Source organism: Melopsittacus undulatus, chromosome 8, assembly GCF_012275295.1.
Source record: "Melopsittacus undulatus isolate bMelUnd1 chromosome 8, bMelUnd1.mat.Z, whole genome shotgun sequence".
In the NCBI taxonomy this organism is placed as follows: Eukaryota; Metazoa; Chordata; class Aves; order Psittaciformes; family Psittaculidae; genus Melopsittacus; species Melopsittacus undulatus.
The window spans coordinates 42,920,142-42,939,557 of NC_047534.1; the positions used below are offsets into that span (position 1 = coordinate 42,920,142).

At 43.0% G+C, this 19,416-nt stretch overlaps 3 protein-coding genes across 6 annotated transcripts; 1 reads left to right on the plus strand and 2 right to left on the minus strand.

The window, feature by feature from the left end:
* Positions 1–1,126: 1,126 nt before the first annotated feature.
* Positions 1,127–5,774, minus strand: KLHL23 (kelch like family member 23). Its single transcript, XM_005152621.3, has 3 exons — positions 4,562–5,774; positions 2,894–3,046; positions 1,127–2,324 (listed from the first exon to the last, which is right to left on the minus strand). Exons 1-3 carry the CDS (start codon positions 5,772–5,774, stop codon positions 2,014–2,016), a joined length of 1,677 nt encoding a protein of 558 aa, XP_005152678.2. The 3' UTR covers positions 1,127–2,013.
* Positions 5,775–9,378: 3,604 nt separating this feature from the next.
* Positions 9,379–19,416, minus strand: PHOSPHO2 (phosphatase, orphan 2). 4 transcript variants are annotated; one of them, XM_005152622.4, is made up of 2 exons: positions 19,207–19,416; positions 9,379–10,590 (listed from the first exon to the last, which is right to left on the minus strand). In XM_005152622.4, exon 2 carries the CDS (start codon positions 10,586–10,588, stop codon positions 9,863–9,865), a length of 726 nt encoding a protein of 241 aa, XP_005152679.2. In that variant the 5' UTR covers positions 10,589–10,590; positions 19,207–19,416; the 3' UTR covers positions 9,379–9,862. The 4 variants fall into 4 exon arrangements, with proteins under 4 accessions (XP_005152679.2, XP_030907960.2, XP_030907958.2 ...); XM_031052100.2 differs by lacking the exon at positions 19,207–19,416 and adding an exon at positions 13,305–13,497; XM_031052098.2 differs by lacking the exon at positions 19,207–19,416 and adding an exon at positions 11,516–12,049.
* Positions 11,658–17,666, plus strand: CFAP210 (cilia and flagella associated protein 210). Its single transcript, XM_031052095.2, has 9 exons — positions 11,658–11,718; positions 12,514–12,740; positions 13,026–13,199; positions 13,288–13,481; positions 14,413–14,569; positions 15,116–15,255; positions 16,084–16,276; positions 16,603–16,767; positions 17,271–17,666. Exons 1-9 carry the CDS (start codon positions 11,658–11,660, stop codon positions 17,532–17,534), a joined length of 1,575 nt encoding a protein of 524 aa, XP_030907955.2. The 3' UTR covers positions 17,535–17,666.

The following is a 19,416-nucleotide window of genomic DNA, read 5'->3' on the forward strand; positions in this document are numbered from 1 at the left end:
GCTGGGTGCTGCCTGCTACCAGCAGTCGAATTCAAGTGCATAAAAACATGAGAGAACAAACAAAATGGAAAATACATATCACCAAGAAAAGCATTTATGGCTTACCCATAAATCCAGCAAAACAAAAATTCCATTTTAGGTAGCAGTGCTGCTGCAGGAAGTTCCCACCACAGCCCTATTTCATCCCTGCTTCTCATGCCAATGCCCAACAGCTGTTCCTACAGTCTCTCTATAAGCTGTGCTGGCGAACTGATCCCAGCTAAAAGAGCCTTCCTGCTTCCCAAGGCATTTCTTTATTTGGATCACTGCTGTCAGATCCTGTGGCCCCAAAGCAGCTGAAGGAGGACTGGGTGAGAGGCAATAAAGGCAGAAGAGAGATCGCTCCTCACAGCCACCTCTTCAGCACTTCCTAGATGGCTTTGCCATCTTGTACTTCTCACACAACTCATGCCCTTCCTTTCAGTCTCTCTTCCCCCCCCCTATTCTGTTACCAGTTTTCATAAAAAACCTGAACTGTGTGTTTTTAAGGCCTATACCTCCCTGTAGAACATGATTGAATCTAAACAAGGGAGTCCAGCATTAAAGAGGAGCTTACATACACATAGAAAGACAACACAGTTGTATCTTGCCCCCTCAAGAACCAGGCTAATAGCAAGCCCCACATTTTACACTTATCTATACAAGCTATAAGGAGAAATCACTGCAATAACAATTCAACCAAATGCATTTGTATTAACTACCTACATGACAACATGAGGAACACGGACTGGTGAGAAGGCTGAGGATGGCAGGGTCAAACCACAAACTTAAATACTCCATAGGGACTCTGCTTTCTGCCCGCATTGATACTGTCATGCTGTGCTGGGAGCCTGCCACCTGTGTCTCCCAGTGAAGAGGTGGCCAAATGATGATCTTCCTGCCCATCTAAAGTTGCTTTCTAGACAGACCTAAGACCTCCTATTCCGTTTTGAGAGAAATAATACATAAATCCAGTAACCACCTGGCATTCAACCTCTTCATATTCTGACAAGTTTCTTCCACTTGTCACCTTTGCTCAAGTTGCAGTTTAACAGTTTTAGAAAAGACAAGATGTTATTATAAAAAACAGAGAAGTGTGTGTCTTGGTAACCGGGTAATGTTAGCAACTACCCAGTCTCTCTCATTTCCTCCTTTCAGTCCATAAAAAGACACATCTTAACTTTGACTAAAAAAAAGTTACCATGGTAAGGCTTTTTTGGGGGATGGGAGGAATCCCCAATACCTGTGCATCAGCCCAAGAGTCCACTGCAAAGCCATGCAGAGTCTTCAATTTCTCACAGGCCCTGCCAGTGTGAGAAGGGCAAAGTGAGCATTTTCCTCAAACTTCCTTGAAATGCAGAGCACTGTTTTCCCCGAAAACTAATGCACACTTTCAGCTTGTGCTCTGGGGCTACTGTATGACATTTCTTCCCTCATTCCCAGCCTGTGCTCTTCTCCACTCTGGCATCTGTAGGTAGGATTAGAGGCATCCTATAACTGCCTGATTGCTGGATGTGATAACCCAGCTACCCACATAATACTGCTCTGTACGTACCACACACTTAGCTTGTGGCAATGAACCACTCCTATGGCTACTTTTGAAGTATCAAAGATTTCATCCTAAGCTCAGCAGTCCATAGAAATGCAAAGTATTTTGTTTGGCTTTACTCACCTTAGCACCAGATCATAGTTCCACGCAGTGATGAATGAACACAGATCTGGTTTTCACAGTAGCTCCTATCCAGCTGCACAAAGTATTACAAGAAAGTCATTTGAAAACTTTCATGAAAAAGAATGACTGGACTGAAAAATATATGGAAATCTTGTTACCACATTGGTATTTTTGAACAGTTTAAAACAAAGACAAATTATACCTAGTGTTTACAATTATGTGCATTAAGACACCATATTAGACATCTCATTCATGAGCCATTCAGTACTGTTATGGATACTGCATCTGCTGTTTTCTGTAACAGCAACATGAGAATTAAATGTTTACACATTATACACACAGACACAGCCGTGTGACCGCATAGCGCTGGGAAGATTCCCTACTGCTTCCCATGTATTCTGTTCAGGGTTGTATTTCTCAATACTCTGCAGATATGTTCCTTTTGAATAGGAGTATCCTCCTGTTACATAAATACATCCATTCATAACCACTGTGCCACACTCCATTCTTCTCTCCATCATGTGAGCCATCTGCTTCCACTCATTTTGCTCTGGATCATAGCAGTCCGTGATCGTGGTCTGTCCACCCACAAAATAGATCTTGTTTTGTAATGTAACTGAGCACAATCCATATTCTTCAGGAAAAAAGGAATACAGTTCAACTCAGCATGACAATGATAACTTGAACTACAGCTACCTGACAAACACTGGGCACCAGTGAGGGCAGCTGAGTTTCTTCACTGAGCTCAGAAGGCACCTCAGAACTTTCTGCTAAACTTGGTAAAAGCAAGATCAAGATGATACAGACATGCCCACCAGTACTTAGTGAGAACTGCTTTGAAAATTTACTGTTAGCAAGTGGAGAACATAGAGAAAACACATTTAAAATTCATATCAATTACTCTCAACAAACTTCTATGAACAGATTTTATAGAAAGTTAGAAATATAGAAATATTATTTAATAGAATGCAGCCATTCCTTAGTTCAATATTTATATAGTGATTTCTATAGAACTGATGCTTGAAGAGGGTCTTTCCCTCTCAGAGTCTGGAAATGGGAGATGATCCCACTCTGGCCCTTGCTGCCCTACAGGCACTGCTCCTTTTATTAGAAACATGCCAGAAACTCCAAAGTGAGCTTAAAGACTCCCAGATACCAATTACCAAATCAAGCTCTACGCTTGTTACAGAAATTATTGTTTACCTGGATGCGGACTCGTGGTCACTATACTCCACTCATTGCTACCTGAATGGTATCTCTGGACTTTATCATAGGTGCAGCTTCCCCTGTATCCATAGTGACCCCCAGTTACGTAGATGACGTCATGCAGGACACAGGCAGTGGCATTCCCAACACCTGTACACAGTGTGAAAGTCACAGCACACCTTCAGACTGCAAACAATAGCTACAGTCACTCCCAGCCATAACCCTGTTTCAAATAACTCATTAATTAATATTTTAGGGTGAAATTACCCTGCAAGCATTTAGCTGAATGAAGTTTGTCGAGACACTTTACTTTAGCAGCATAAGAGCAATTAAATAAAACTGCAGTAATGGAAACATACTGCACGTAATACAGCCCATGCAGGATTTCACAGAATTTTTATGCAGTAATTGAAGACAGAGCATCACACTGGGTTTGGAATATGGAATTGCTTTCAGTTATTTCACTAAGTTACAGAGATTTGTAAAAGTCATTGCTATGGCAAAGACAATGGGAGCTGAGATCATTCAGTGTCTTGGGATACCTTTTCTGATACATTTCATCTTTCTCATGGTATTATTAGTTATACTATTGTATAAACAAGGGTACAAACAGAATGGAGCCATGTTAACTCTGTCTCTAGGAGAACAAAACTAAATAAAACAAGGGATCTGGCAAGATAAAATGGACCAAAATTAGGCAATCAGTGTGGGAGTTTTAAGCATCTAATAAATTTCACACAGAAAACGGGATAAAACAACTGCACAGACTATGTAACTGCTCACAGTACTAGCCTATCATTTGTTTTTAAAGGGAATAAACCCAGAATATTAGCAATGTTTGTGGAAAACACACAAACAATGAAAAAAGTTATAGGAGCATAAGTGTTTTTTCTTGTTACAGATACCTCCAAAACCTCTCACATGTAGAAAAATACTATGTTGCATCAACTTACAATAAAACCGTATCATTACTTGTAAATGACTGCATTAATTTATAAAAATGAATAAGTGTATAATTGTTTATAAAGTTTATAACAAAATAATACCATTTAGTTAGGCTGTGATCCAAATTCATGCATTTTTAATAGATCATTATGTTGGCTGCTAGAAACAGGCATTAATACTTTTAATTATCCTCATACTAAAGATTAAACTGATGATCCTGAACAGATGATACACTGAAATATGAGGAAACTGAATGGATGAAGTTCTAAACGAAGATTACACCCTTGTAGATGATTGCACAGAAAATCTTAGTAATCTGGTTTTATATTAAAACAATAAAATCCTCTGCTCTTTGACCATTTAGTCTAATATACATTGAGCAGTCTCTATAGACACTATTGAATAGACTCTAATACCTGGTAGTTTTCTGATTTCTTTTTAATTTGTAGAGAAATTTCACTTCTGAAAGAAGACAAAATTTAACTGAGACTATCATTTGCCTTTTCACCGTAGTGTTCTAGCACAACCCTGCATAGTGTTTGGATGCTTGCAGTTATTTGCCTAGTAGAGACCTGCACCAAAGTCCACCAGCATTAACAGGAGATTCCAATGGACATCACTAGAACATATATCAAACCCTAAACATGCCCATGGCATTAATAAGTAGCAGATGCAGAAGGACTGACATTTGAGGCAGACATCATACAAAAGACTACCTACCTTTGATCATGTTTGCAATAGGAAGCCATTTCTTTTTTAAAGGGTCATAGAACTCAGCTTCTTGCACTGGCGCTCCCTTTTGGTATCCACCCAACGCATAGATGCAGCCATCCAAGGAAACAGTGCAGTGGTAATACCTTGCATCAAGCATGGGGCAGCCTTCTGTCCACTCATCTCTCTCACTATTATATATCCACACGGTGTCAAGGGCTTCGATGCTCTCCGTTCTATAACCTCCTGTCACATATATATCTGATCCCAAGCTAGTGACCCCGTAACACTCTCTGGTATGATCCGGCATCTCTGTTCCCTGAACCCATGTGTTTGCTAATGGATCCCAGACATGCACTTCTGATAAGGGATGCCAGTAATATCCTCCAATCACATACATGGCTGCTGTAGGTCTTCTGGAAAGACTTTTGGGACTGAGGTTCAGGGCATTGTATATGAGTGACCTTATCTTAGTATCACTAAGTCGGCATTTTTTTTGTAGGCTTAAAACTGACCTCAAATACACGTTATCTAAGTCTACCCTGACGCAGCTCAGCAGTTCATAGATGTCTTCCAGTCTTTCTTCCACATTGTGAGCAATCCACTTAACGACAGCTTCGATGACTGCCTCTTCTTTCCAAACATTGAGATTATCTCTGGAGAGAATATATGAGAGCTTCTCCTTGCCAATATCCAGAAACTCTTCCTGAGTCCACACTTCTTCAAACTGCCATAACAATATTCTCCTGGACTCTTTCTCTAGCTCCGAGCAATTATGATACTCGGCAAAAGAGTGCATCCCTATACAGTTGTCAGTATCTAAATGCCTCACCAGAAACTGTTCACAGGCTTTCTTTACTGACAGGAACTGGAGGAGGTCTGCTGCCTGGAGCAGACTTTGGACATTTCTCTTTGTTATCTGGATCTGCGATGTGTATGCATAATTAACGAGAGCTTCCAGTACCGCATGGCTGAGCCCGGGAAGTCTGATCTGGTTTTTAGATTTCTCTTTCATATCGGCTGTGAACATGGCTTTAAAATAATTGCTGCAAGCTGCTAAGGCGGCTCTGTGGCAATGGAAGATGACTCCCGAGGCACACTGCAGGGTGATATCGGTGAACAGCCCGTCCAGGTAAAACGTCCGGAACGCCTCCAGGAAGTCGGCGGGGTGAGAGGGGTCCTCGTAGAGGTACGCGTAGTCCTCCTGGCCGGCCGCTGCCATCGCCCTGACCCGTGCCCAGTAGCGGGGCCGCCTGCCGGGCTCCCCGGGGCTTGACCTCGCCGCGCCCGCAGACCACAAAGCCGCTCCTCCAAGCGCCCCCGCCCGGCCCGCACAGTCCTGGCGCGGCGTTCACGCCCGGGCGGAGCGCGGCCGCGGCGGCCCCGTGACCATGTTTGGAAGAACCGCGGGAGGCGGCGGGCCCGGAGCGGCAGCGGCTATTTTGGTGCCCCGCGGCCTGCCCAGCCCCGCGGACCCCTCCGCCAGGTCAGCGGGCTCCGCCCAGGGAAGCTCCGGTCTGAACCGCTACTGTCAGCCGGGGCTCCCCGCTGCCGGGGCTGCGGAGTATGGTGCCCACTGCGAGGAGGACAGAAGGCGCGGCTGTACTTGGGGCAGAAGATGATGCCCGGGGAGAGCCGCCAGCTCGGTGGTACTGAGCCGCACAACAAAGCGGCAGGGCTTCGGCTCCCACGAACAGGGAGCTGGAGCTGCCCCGCTGTCCCGGGCACTAGAAGAGAGATGCTGGGAAGAGCAGCAAGTTCCTGGGGCTCTCCCATTGTACGAGGGCAGGATTCCAGAGGGGACGGCCAGAGCTCTCCTCAAACACCTGAACCTGTCTGGGGGCAAAGGATGGTCACAAACTGTGCTGACAGACTGTAGCCAGAAGCAAATTATTCAGGAAGAACGTTATACTGGCTATTAACACTTCTGAAAATGCTTCACAATTTAAGACTTCTTTTTCTTCTCTGCTAGCAAAACACTTTCTGCAAAGGAGACCTTTAAAAAGTATTTGAAACACAGCATCCTCTGGGTTTAAGCAGCTGCCAGTGGTTCACTGCCACAAATGCTTCACCTGCAGCAGGGTATGGATCCTTTGGATCCTGCAGCTGGGTTCCCCCTACCCTACCAGAGCTCTCCTGAATTGAAAAGACTAGCAGCAGTTTCCCCTGCCAAAAGGAGGTGGATAATCTGTTATTTTTAGCTAAGTGCCAGCAATACCCAAAAGGAGAAATTAGGAGAATTCCTGCTCAGCACAGATTAAAAAGAGTAATTTTTGTCTTCCTCTGCAATACCCACCAGAAGCATGAGCTGAAAAGTGTATACAGACATACTTCTCTGTGATCCTTCCTCACATGCTAATTGCCCAACAGGACTCAAACTTGCCCATGGCCTCTCTGTAGTAAGAAGAGGTATCAACAAGCTGATCCAAACAAAAAGCAACAAACCCCTCACACATCTTTGCCTTTGGTTTTTCAACCACTCTTGATGCACTGTTAGCCCAGGAAACTGGAGTTCTGTGGTGTAACCCAGAAATTCACAGTAGCCCTGCAACTGCCAAGCCAGGCCTGTCCCTTAGCTCAACTACTCACTCCATTTTTTTCTCTGGAGCATTCCCTTGTATAGGCCTGAGTCTGTTTATGCATTCCTATGCCAACAGCTTTGTTTTGCTGTGGTTTTGCATTTTCCAGCTCATCAACTTCCCATGGACAAGCAAGAACTTCTCCCAGGCCTTGGACCAGCACTTAAGACTTAGGCTACATCTACTTCACAGTACATGGGGTACAACAGCAGATTCGTTACCATATAGAACATTTCCCATACACACATACACATTCCTTTATGCATTTATTTTCATAACATCCTTACCTAATCATCTCCCTCCCAGAGGGTACATTGATTTAACCATGCTGAATCAGCAAGTCTTGTGGTCAGCAACACTTAGTACTGCACATGTATCCTTCAAGGAGCTTTTCCCTTTCTTTTTTGGCTGGGTTACCAGCTTAAATCAGCTTCATCATTTGAAGATCCTCATCTCCCCTCCCTTATACCCAAATGTGGAAAAATTTGGTAATTCTAGTACTTCGGAAAAGTTCTCTCTTCTATTAAGAGGAACAAAAAGACCTCGTATTAACAGCTTAATAGTCTATCTACTGGAACTGAAAAATTTCTTCTGTCTCCAACACGCACTTTGTCTGGAAAACAGCATCAGCTCAAACCTCTACTTGAAGTGATTAAATCATAAGTGCTAATATTTCAAGTAGCATGCTTAATCTACTCTCAACGCGTGCATCGTTTTTTTCATCAAAACCACAAAGAGCACCCCTTTTTGAGCATGAAGATGAATTTCTCACTCTCAACACAAGCTACAAGGCAGGTTACTTAAAGCTAAAAGAACAACAGTTAATATGAAGTGGGTGAAAAAGCTGAATAATTACTTATAAATGTTTTATGTTTGTTCTGAAAAGCAGAGAAGGGATGAACACAGGACATGGAAAATTCAGCAGCACACCTGGAATGAAGGAAACACAGAACTTCAAAGAAAAAAGTACCCATACAAAACTGTACTATACAACAGCCACTACCATTCTGTTATATGGCCTGGAAATCAGAGAGCTTAAACCTGCCACAACTTGAGACCCACCAGTTCTTCAGATGCTGTCTTCCTGCCCTTGCACAAGACAATAGAATAAGACCTCCAATACAAATATCTCAGGCACCTATCAAATATCCATCACTAAAGCAATGCTCCTGAGAACTCAAGTATATTAATCCGGACATTGTAGACAACAGACAGTTCAAAGCAACCTTCTACAATTAATTGAAATAGGTGATGGGCTAAAAACAGGACTACTTACAAGTAAGTATTCATAGGAAATCTTAATTTATATACATTGTCAGCCTGAAAACAGGCAAGACAACTCCTAAAAGTCTTCAAGTGAGGAAAAGAAGGCAATGACAATATCAAATGTCAGGAAGAAAACAAGAACAGTGCTGCACACAAAACAGGAGAAGACAGCCACAGCAACTGCAGGCTGCTGAGCTACAGCTCAGACATCTGCAACCAAAGTGCTCCAGAAGTTGGACTAATTTCTCAGGTATTAAGGCATGTAAGCTTAGGGCATTTAAGCTTGAACAGATATCAGTTCAATGGCAGACTACATCATCATTTTGGACCTTTTGTGGGACTGTAAGAAGGAAGGCATTTGGCATGAAAATACATTATTTAATTTTAATGAGACTTTTAAAAATATCTCTATACACATGGCCCAACTCTTGAGAGTCATCTCACTGTGAGTGGTAAACAGAAAGACTGCGTATTCACAAATGATTCCTTAAACTATTTTAAGGGAGAACAATCCTGTTACAAAGTTAAAAGAGGATTATACTGTAAGGACGAGAGTGTACAGGCAAAAGTCAATATAAACATGTATATACGTGCACCATTTATGGTCCTGTGCAGTGCAACAGAAGCCTGACAAGAAGAAAGCACCAGGCTGTCTCAAAGGTGTCCGCTGCAGGCAAGAGAACGGGAGAGCGATTTCTTTGAAGAGAGCAGTAACATCACTACTGCTCTCCAGAAGAAAAGGGGTCGGACTGACAAAATAAATGAAGGTATTATCCAAAGATTGACAACCTACACTGGTGTACACTGTACACTTTAAAAGAACAGGTGCCTGATGATACACAGGCCAGAATACATTACACAAATGAGGTGTGTTGCTTTTGTAAGTGACAGTAACTTTTAATTGTCTTTACAATAAAAGATAAACTATTAAAAAGTTATTTTGTTTGATAAAATATTTAGTATATTAAAAATATAAATGCATCTTCAGATCAAACAAGATTACAAGCATACCAAATAATTTACAAAATTGAGCATTTATCCTGATCAAAGAAATGTAAAAGCCAACAGTTCCAGAACCATGCTCCTGGCACCGAATGTTTTGTGAGTAAAGAATTTAATTCTTTTGTGCACTAATCCTACTTCTTCCCCTATGCATGTGGGACAGAAAAGGTCAGTTACTTAGTTGGTAAAGGCCTGGGGAGAGGGGGAAGATTAAGAATAATGGCAGTTCCCTTTGCAAGCCCCTTTTTCCACTTATGTTGGAATATGTACTAGGTCAGAAAGCCATTTTAACTTCACTTTCCCACTATGGCCAAGATTAAACATAAACAGTTTTATATTGTGTTTAAAAAGGTATGTTCAGGTAACAGCCCACTGTTACAATTTTGTGCTTTTATATGCATTCAGGGTTTTTTCTCTGAGGAAGATTAAATATAACTGCATTAGTTTCCTTTTATCGTTTAAATTATTCCTTTATAAGCAGTTTCAAGTAAGACATAATGTCAATAGCAGAAGACCAAACCAGAACAGAACACTCCACAGGACTGAGATTCTGGGCCAATTGAGATATCTTTTTCTCCAAGGTATAGCCCTGCCTGGGCATAGCAATATCATCCTTCTTCAAAAACATTACTGGACATAAGTCGTTCCCACCATCACCTATATATACAACTTGTGTGTAACTTACTCCTTGCTCCAATTGTTTATCCAGAAATTCTTTTAAAACTTCCCTTTTGCAAAGGTTTTTAGGGCACTTTGCACAATGGTGAGCGTGAAAGTCCCGTACAGTCAGGTAGCCAGTACTGCTGAATGCTGCAGGGTTTGTAAACACTTCATCAAACACCTTATGGAAGTCAGCAGCTTTCAAAATCCAGTCAATAAATACTGTATTAGAATCTGAAACAATTATACAGTCAAACAACTCCTTGTTCTCACCAATAAAACCCAGAAGATCTGCCATTCCTGCAGTGAAAGGGATTGTTGTCATAGTTCTTTTCATCACATCTTCTTTGACGCCATTGTCTCCCAAGTAGACAAAGACTCTGCCCATATATTCTGTCCAATGTCCTGGTCGGTAGGAGTTCCTTAATCCATTAGGAAGCTTTTTCTCAGGAGCACATTTCACAATCCAGGTATCGCTATTTTCATCTATGATTGTATGGTCAAAATCAAAAGCCAACAGAAATTTCATTGCTGCCAGAAAAGAGTTTCCAAAACAAACAAACAAAAAAAGACAATTATTTATATAAATAAAAGTACTGAACTCCTACCCTGAACTTGTGCTCAGAAGAGAGAAAATCTGTTTCAAGAGAATGAGGACAAATATCTAAACAAAGTAAACTATTTATGGCTACTACAGCTATGGGAAGTTTTGCTGAAGCTAAAAAAGCCATCTGTAACGGTCAAAGTTCTAGGTCAGTACCAAACTTCTGTTTAAATTAGAAGAATGTGAAAGTATCTAAACTGATGCTGCATTTTTACTCATATTTGCTAACATAGAGCCAATCTTGAAGTACAGGTGAACCATCAGTTTGACTAACCAGCTCTAAGTTTCTCCATCAGCACTTGCCAACACACCCCAACTGAGATTTTCCTAGCAAAACACCTTCACAGGTATTTCAAAAGGAAACTACTACTGAACAGATGTAGCCAGCCTTTTTAACAATGACATGTTACATCAGAACAGCCAACATAAAGACATACTGACATTTGCAAATCTGGAAAACAGACACACGAAGCTTGCTTGCTGTTGTCCTACAACTTCAGTACCTGCAGAGCACCTCTGGGCTACGGAAACCCCTGGGAGCAGGAGATACTCAGCTGGAACTTAACGCCGTTCACCTACAGGCCAGTCATCCCACATGGGCATCGCCGCCCCAGCCCAGGGCGTCTACAAGGCCAGCTCCCTGCCAGCAGGCCGCGCCGACACATAAACCGCCCGCCCTGGGCGCAACCACCCGGCCGAGGGGTAAAGCTGAGCAGCCACGGCAGCGGGGTTGGTCTGGCCGGGGTGCTGGGGGAGCCGGGCAGCAGACCGATAGCCCTGAGGGAAAGGGCCAGAGCCAGCCTGCCTGCGCCCAGCCGTTATTGCCCAACGGCCATACTGCCACCGACCCACCTCAGCGCTCGCCGCGTCCCCCTCCCTCCGCGTGAGGCCAGGCCGCCGCGCGCCTCAACCCCACGCCATCACATGACTGCCCCTCCGCCGGGTTGCCCGGCAACAGCGCGCGTCCACAGGCGGCGCGGCGAAGCTCGGGGCCATGGCGGCGGCGGCGGGGCCCAGGCTCCCCCGTGGAAGGCGGCACCAGAAGCAGCTCGCCCGTGAGTGGGGCTCTCATGCGGGGACTCAGCACCGGGGGGTACTGCCGAGCCCGTAGCCACAGCCGGTTATACACGGCTCCGGGCGGCTGTAGGGGTGTGTCTGTTCCCTTGTCCAAACCACCCACTCTCACAGCTGCAGACAGCAAGACAGGCCGTTTCTTCTTAAGAACTGACTAGAAACAACTACCCGGAAACCAGTGGAGGTACAGTGTCATCCAGAGCTGGAGTTCAAGAACTAGGTGCCTGGCAGTTCCCTACCTGCAGGGAGCAGCCTTGTCAGCGTACAATTTTAGCTGCTTTCACATTGGACAGAGAGAGAAGACCTGGCCTGGTCCCGATCATGAGGCAAACTGATTAGTAATTGCACGTGAAAAATACTTTGATGTCAGTATCACTGAAAGACTCCTTACATTTGAAACACAGCATGTCAGCCTGCTGCAAACCAGATGAACAAGAACTTCTAACAGGATGCTACTCCATAGAGTGCCATTTCCTTTAAAAATACTGGCAATGGTTTGAAAGGCATTTCACAAAACCTAGTCTAAGTTACCACAAGACAAATAGACAAGGGGACATACAACAGTTAAGTCAGTGCCACAGCCCAAGTACATGCACTAGCTGTAGTTAGACTACAGATACCCTGTCTTAGCTCTGGGGTACAGAGATGGGGAGAGTAATTAATACTAAGGATATCTTGATATCATTGCTATGAAATAATTCAAATCCTGATATAGGTTTGGATATAGAATTTTTTGATATCAAGTAACCTACGTATCTTTTCTTCCCTCTGCACAGCACCACACCATTTGGAAGAAAATTACATTCTAGATGGCTGTTTACTTCCAAATGAAATAGATCTTCGTCAGGTAATTATATTGCCAAAAGCAGAATGGGAAAGGCTTCAAGACAGCCTTGGCAGCAGAACCAGAGAAGCTGCACTCATCCTCGCCGAGAAGAAAGAACGGGAAGAAATGCATTTACGCTCCAAAGCTGCTGTAAAAGACTGGCCCAATACCACTATGGCAAGTACAACACACATTTGTAAACAAAGGGATTCATTTTCATACATGCAAAGCCACTCATAGTAATATTTCTAGCTGCACTCCCTTTGTTTAACATTTGCTTTTAAAATGTAAATATTTTAACTAAAGACAAATATATTTAATTTCTAATATCAACTTTTTTATCAAAGGTAAAATACAAAATTAATAAAATACCAAAATATAGAGTATCTCACCTTCAGAATGGTTTATACATTTCTAATCCATGGGCCTTAGATGTAACTTTTAATTTTATCTGCAATATAGGGCATGGCACAACAGAAACTAAAAGCCAGAAAATTACGTGAAGAAAGGGAAGAGGAAGAAAGAAAGTTAATTGATTTGGAAGAAGCAAAGTTCCAAGCAGCAAAACGGAAGGAGGCTATTGATCGTGCAAAAACCTACCTAAGCTATCAGAACGAAAGAATTAAAGGGTTTCATGTGTGTTGACAGCTTTTTAAATTCAAGTTGTACTGAATGTCTTTAAACACTGCTGAACATGCAAATTATTCTAAATGTTTTCTTGCAGAGTGCACTTCTACTTACCAAGGTCCTAAAAGAAAGAGATGCTCAAGTTGAATTTAAAAAGTTAAAGTCTGATGCTAACAAAAAGAAGGACGAAGAAAAGGAACATGAATGTAAAGAAGCTAATTTCAGGGATCAAGAAGAGGCACGCCAGCGTTATATGAATGAACAAGCACTACGCAGAGATCAGCTAGAACAGTAAGTAGTAATTAAAAGTAACCCTAAGGTTGTTTACTCTTCTCACAAATACTTCATACAAAGTTTTTGCAGAAACTTACTGAAGTCAGGGTGCCACAAAGGACCTTGCACAAATGGGAAAAGCTGTGATATTGCACTCTTTTACTTGCCAAAAGTCTACATGTAAACAGTCTAGCAGGCCTCAATAGGTTTTAGACAAATCACTACTCAAAAGTTGTCACTGAAAGTGTATTTTAATTCACTTTCAGTTCCAAAAAAGGTTAAATCAGATTTTCCATTTGCCCATAACTGGAATCCAGAGAACACATCAAGAGAACACATCATTGCCACCTCCACTGGCATTGAGAGAATACATCATTGCCACCTCCATTCTTTCTGCAGGGCTCTTCCAGATACCTTAATGAAGGAGTCCCCAAGGGTATTTATAGACACCTGGCCCTGGTGATCTGATAGAAGGAGTCAAATTTCCTGAGGCAGAGGAAGGGTTCAAAGACTGATCTCACATATTCCAGGTCCAACACATGAATCCTTGCAGAACTTCTTATAGAACACTACCAGCTTAAGCTATTGCTTGCATGCCCAGGGAGAGAAACATAGATACAGTGGGACTTGCTGGAGAAATCTTGTCAGTGAGGATGCTGCAGAGAAAGGCCAGAATATTATTAATGCAATGGTGCTAATGAGTCATCCAGATAAAAGACTGCAAATGGAGCACAGCATTACTTCATTTCTGGTCAAAGGATTTAGAGCTACCATTACAAAAAAAAGATGCCATTTTTCACCTTTGATATTCCCCCCATCTTCAATTTAAAGTGTGACATTCTTCAGTGCAAGGTACCTATGGTTATGCAGAATCCACATCTGTTCATACTTTGTGCAGTCCCTAGCCCATTCATTCTACTTCTTTTTTTTTTTTTTTTTTCCAATTCAGAATAAAGGAGCGCAAACATCAGGCAGATCTGGCCAAGCTAGAAGACAAAAGAGAAGGGGAACAAATACAGTTATCGAACCGATTGTATCAATTGGAAATTCAAAAAGACAGAGAAAAGGAAGAGAAAGAGAAAGCTGAGCGCCGGAGGCAGCATCAGGTAAGTAACAGGAAGTCGGAGTTTAAAATGCTCCTTTCACCTCAGCTGCCTGGAGTGAAACTTGCATTTGGCCCACAAAAAAATGGGCCTCCTGGCAAGAGGAGGTTTGCTTACAGCTTCAGTAGCAGTGGATCATATGCCTACCCTGCCAACTGCAAGCTGTGTGTTTCCTCTGTGCCTTTTGAGAAAGGCCTCTCATATGTACTAGTGGGGGTTGCACAGTCCCATTCCTCTCAACATCCCCCTCTCCCATGTGTGTGAATGGAAACAAGGGATAATGCTCACTGCATTGCATAGCAATTTGTCTGTGTAATGGGCTGGAGAAGCAGCTGGTCAATGCTCAGTTACCCTTCTCCTTACTCATATCTACTATCTCCTCTTCATGAATGAACAGCGAGGCAGAAAAGAAGGTACTAATAAACTATTCCCTCTCTTCTTCGAAACAAACATAGAAAGAGAGAATCAGGAGTGATTCTTTTAGTTGCTACCCCAGGCCCAGATTTTCTCAACTTTCCTTGTTACATCAGGACCGTTTTGCCCCTGCAGGAGCATGTAGCTGATCAGGAAATAATCAAAGCAGTAGAGAAACAAAAACAAATGGAAGATGATGCTCGGATCAAAGCTCATTTTAAAGCAAAGCAGATTATTGCCAAGATGACAAAAGAGAAAGAAGCTGAATTGCGTAGGTAGGTACAAAGCTAGAGTATTAATTGCAAATAAACTAAATATTATACTGTAGCCATTTTCAAATCTTTCAGGCTGATGATATAACACAATCTACAGTTTTCTAAAAATTAAATTATGATGGAGAGGGTAGGAAATTCGGGAGAAAAAGGAAATTCTGTCACAGGTTCCTTAGTAATAGGGGTGGGGGGAAAGCAATCTTTCCACCCTTTGAAGTACAAAGACATACAGAATTGCAAAGCTCTACATAAGTGTGTTTGGATCAGTGATTTTCCATATCACCTGCCAAGCCTCCACCTCCTCAACAATTAAAGACAATTAAAATCCTCAACAAAAGTATTTTTGGACATAAGCTATATTTCCCTGAACCAGATAATGAAAAATAATTAAGACTTTTTAACTAGGCACCTGTATTAATTAATTACATTGGGTTATTATTAAGGGAAGGTGGTTTATCAACCCAGGGACAGCATGATGATACCATTGAGATGATCTAAGACTTTCCTTCTTTTCTCGTTTTGGGCCAATAGACCCAACATTTCTCCCCTGATGGCAAAATGCTAGACAGACTCCGCACTGCATGATCCAACTCATTACTGCGAAAGAAAGCTAGTGTTACAAGAATACAGGGAACATTTATTAAAGCAGACAATTAAAAACAAAGAAACAGGAGGAACACTGGAGATTGAGAAGTTGGGTGGGTTGGGCTAGACTGTGTGGCAAGAGGAGAGAAAATAAGAAGCAGAACTGCTGAGTTTGGTATCAGTAGTGCTTCAGGTAGGCCCAGGTGTGTATCCTGATATGTTACGGTAGCTCATATTCTTCTGCAGGCAAGTGCAGGAACGTCAGGACAAAATCGTTAAACAATTAGCTTTACAAATGGCTGAGGCATTACAGAAGGAAGATTGTCGTCTTGCTAAAGACATTGCACAAAAAGAAGCTGAAGAAGAAAAAAAACGCAAAGAGAAAGAGGCAAAGCAAAAGGCTGCGATTGAATCTATTGCTGAATACAGAGCCACTGCGGTAAGAAACATAGCCTGTTCTTATTCCTGCTTTACCTCAACCAAGGAGCCTGGTCCAGATCACATCTGGTGGTTCTGGTGCCCTGCATAAGCATGCTCCATCAGGGCCACTGACATCTTTTCTGGCCTTCTCTCTCCCTCTCCAACTTCTCTGTTGGGTGCATATCTGCCATAGCTGCTGAAAGCCATTGGCTTGGACACTGGCCAGCCACAATGACCATGCTCATCAGAGTGCTGATATGGGGCTGCTTCTGCTAAAAGATACGAGTTCCAGCTTAGCAGGCTAGCTCCTTGGCTATCCTTGTTTGTGTGTTTTGTAAAATACAGATGAAGATGAAAGTGGAAAAGGAGAAAGAAGAAAAAGCAGAGAGTAAAAAAGAATATAATAAAATAATGGAAAATTACCGCATTTACCTGGAAAAGGAAAAAGGCACGAAACAAAGACGACGTGATGCCAGTGTGGAAGTACAGAAATTTCAGATGCAGCAAATGGTAAACAGAAGAGCTGTAACCCGAAAGAAACATGCATCTAAACCAACAGCACTAGCTCCTACCTGAGAGGAAGAGAGGAAGTTCACTGTCTTTTGTTGGGGGGGGGGGGCGGATGTTTGTTGGGTTTGGTTTTCTTAAATAATTTCTTAAATCATTTATGCTCTGCTTACACAGAGTACCCTCCTCCAGAGCAGTGGCGCAAATCTAGGTTGGTTGGTTTACAGTGACAGCTCACCTCCTGCAGTGTGCCATTATGTACTACTGCCGCCCTCTTGTATTTTCTGGGCAGGTCATCAAAGAGCAACCCTAACCAATGCTGATGTTCACTCAGCTATCTAATGTACCATTTTTGAGGGGGTACGGCAAGGGAGAAGAGTGGGGGAAGATTATATGTGACAAGTATCGACTAACATCACCGCAGATCTTCTACTAAGCTTAAGTTTTAAGGGATAGTTATGTTGTGAAAGAAATATTAAGCTTTGTTATTCCATTTTCTTCATCAGGCTGAAAAGCAGACAAGAAAACAGCAGGAGAAGCAAGCAGACTTGGACTATGATGCTCAGACAGAGCTTATTGCTCTTTGTAAAGAGCAGGAATTTCAGAGCTATGCAAAGCAAGTAATTGAATCAGAGGCCAAGACTACACATCATCTTTATCCTCTTCTCAAAGCATCTGAAGATGTAAGAGGACTTGGACTCAGGCCATTTGCCAGAGAAAAAGAAGAATCAAATGGTTTTCAAGCACAGGATGGTGCTGGGACCCAGTAACCTTGTAGATGTACTACTGCACAAGAAGTTAAAAACATGAAGTAATACAGAGACTATCTAGCAGAGAAAGACAGAAGCAGTCTTCATGTGGTTAAAAAGAAGATATCTTTTTGAACCTTACAAACAAACATCTATTATATACTGTGAATCACAGTCTATTTGAAAACAAAAAAAAACCAAATTGCCTGAGAACTCGTTATATTCTCAAAAATAAAAGTTAGTTTATTAAACTTGAGGCAGGAATGCATGATATATAATTGACTATCCATGCAACCCATTCCAGCCAAAACTTCACTATTACTGTTATATTTTTGTTATTCACTGTTCTAAAAATTCACTCTCCCAGGTTTTTCAGGCCTGCAATACAAATGCCCAGTACAAAAGGTCACATTTTTCACTAGCTTACTTCCAGTTAAGTATTCCCCATACTTTACACAATCAACAGAGGAAGAAAAAACAACCTTATACACGTGAAAGTCATAATAGTACTGCAGTTTTTATAGAATTTTGTAACCACCTCTGTAAAACAAATATTCCACTATAAATGAGTTATATTCTATGAAAAGAGAATGTGATTTGATCACAGCCCTTAAAAGGTCACCTAGGAAGCAAATACAGGTCCCAATGTAAATCTCAACAGCTGCCATGAAAAGAGCATGGCAACGAGTGACAATGTCATTGAGCTGTTCCTTACAAAGACTAATAATGATTCAAGCTGCAGCAAATAGATCTGATCTGAAATTGCTTCTCAGATTCCTCAGCTGATTTACTGTCCAACACCCAAGTCACCCACACATCTCACTCCTCAAGCTTAGTTGCTTTGCCAAAATTTTACCATCCTGTTCCTGCCTTGGATAGAGCTAAGGTTTCCTGTAATGACCTAGAGTCTAAATAGAGTATCTCCCCGTTCTGGATTTCACTGGAAACAAAACCCAAGAAACCTGAAGCTTTGTTTTGTTGCACACAGACTTCTGTCCCAGCCCTCCAGCTGCCTGTCTCTGCTGGATAAACTAGAAAATTATGCAATTTCTAGGAAAAAAACACAAACAAAACCAAACAACAAACCCAAACCTAGTTTTACACAAAGGATGCTTGACAATATTTCAGCTTGGAAACAGGTTTTTTGTGAGCCTGGCTGCAGTAGCAACAGGCTTTGAAGAAAGCACAGGACTTCGAGCAAGACATGAGGCTATCCCGGGTGAGGTCCCTCCTGCAAGCTGAGGGCCGGGCAAAGCTGGTTTTGCTTCCCTTACAGTGTAAAACATCTGGATGTAAGATGAATGTACTCCTTCCACAGAGCAGCAGCCACCTCCTCCCTCGAGGAGTCTCTTCCACGCAGGGCAAGGAAGGAATTTGTCGAAGGAGGGTGAGGACAGACCCCCTCATCCAGCTCCCAGGGGCGCCAGGGCTTTTCCTCAGGGAAAAGAGTGCCCAGGGAGCACTTTTTGAGTCCAGATAACGGGTAAAGGCAAGTCTCCAACAGGCAGCTACAGGCAGGCCTATCTGGATGGGGGTTACATGCGGGAGCGCCGCACCCCCAGCCGCGCAGAGCTGAGGCAACCCGGGGGGAAGAAAACCCGCCGAGCTCAGAGCGGAAAGGCGGGGGCAGAGCGGGGCGTTACAGCCTCTTACCGGGTACGGGCTCGTACAAAGAAATAAGTGTTTCACGCACCGGCTGCGGCCGAGGACGGCTCCGAGACGGGACAGGTCACGTCGCGACCTCCGCGGTGACCGCCGCTGCTCGGGCCGGCTTTTCTGCCCGGCCCGGAGAAAAGAAAGGAAGGGAGACAAGCACCTCAGAGGCCGAACTGAGCCTTCCTGCCTGAAGGAGCAGTTGGCGCCAGCCGGCAGCTCCCGGGCGGGGCGGGGCCCTGTGCTGCTA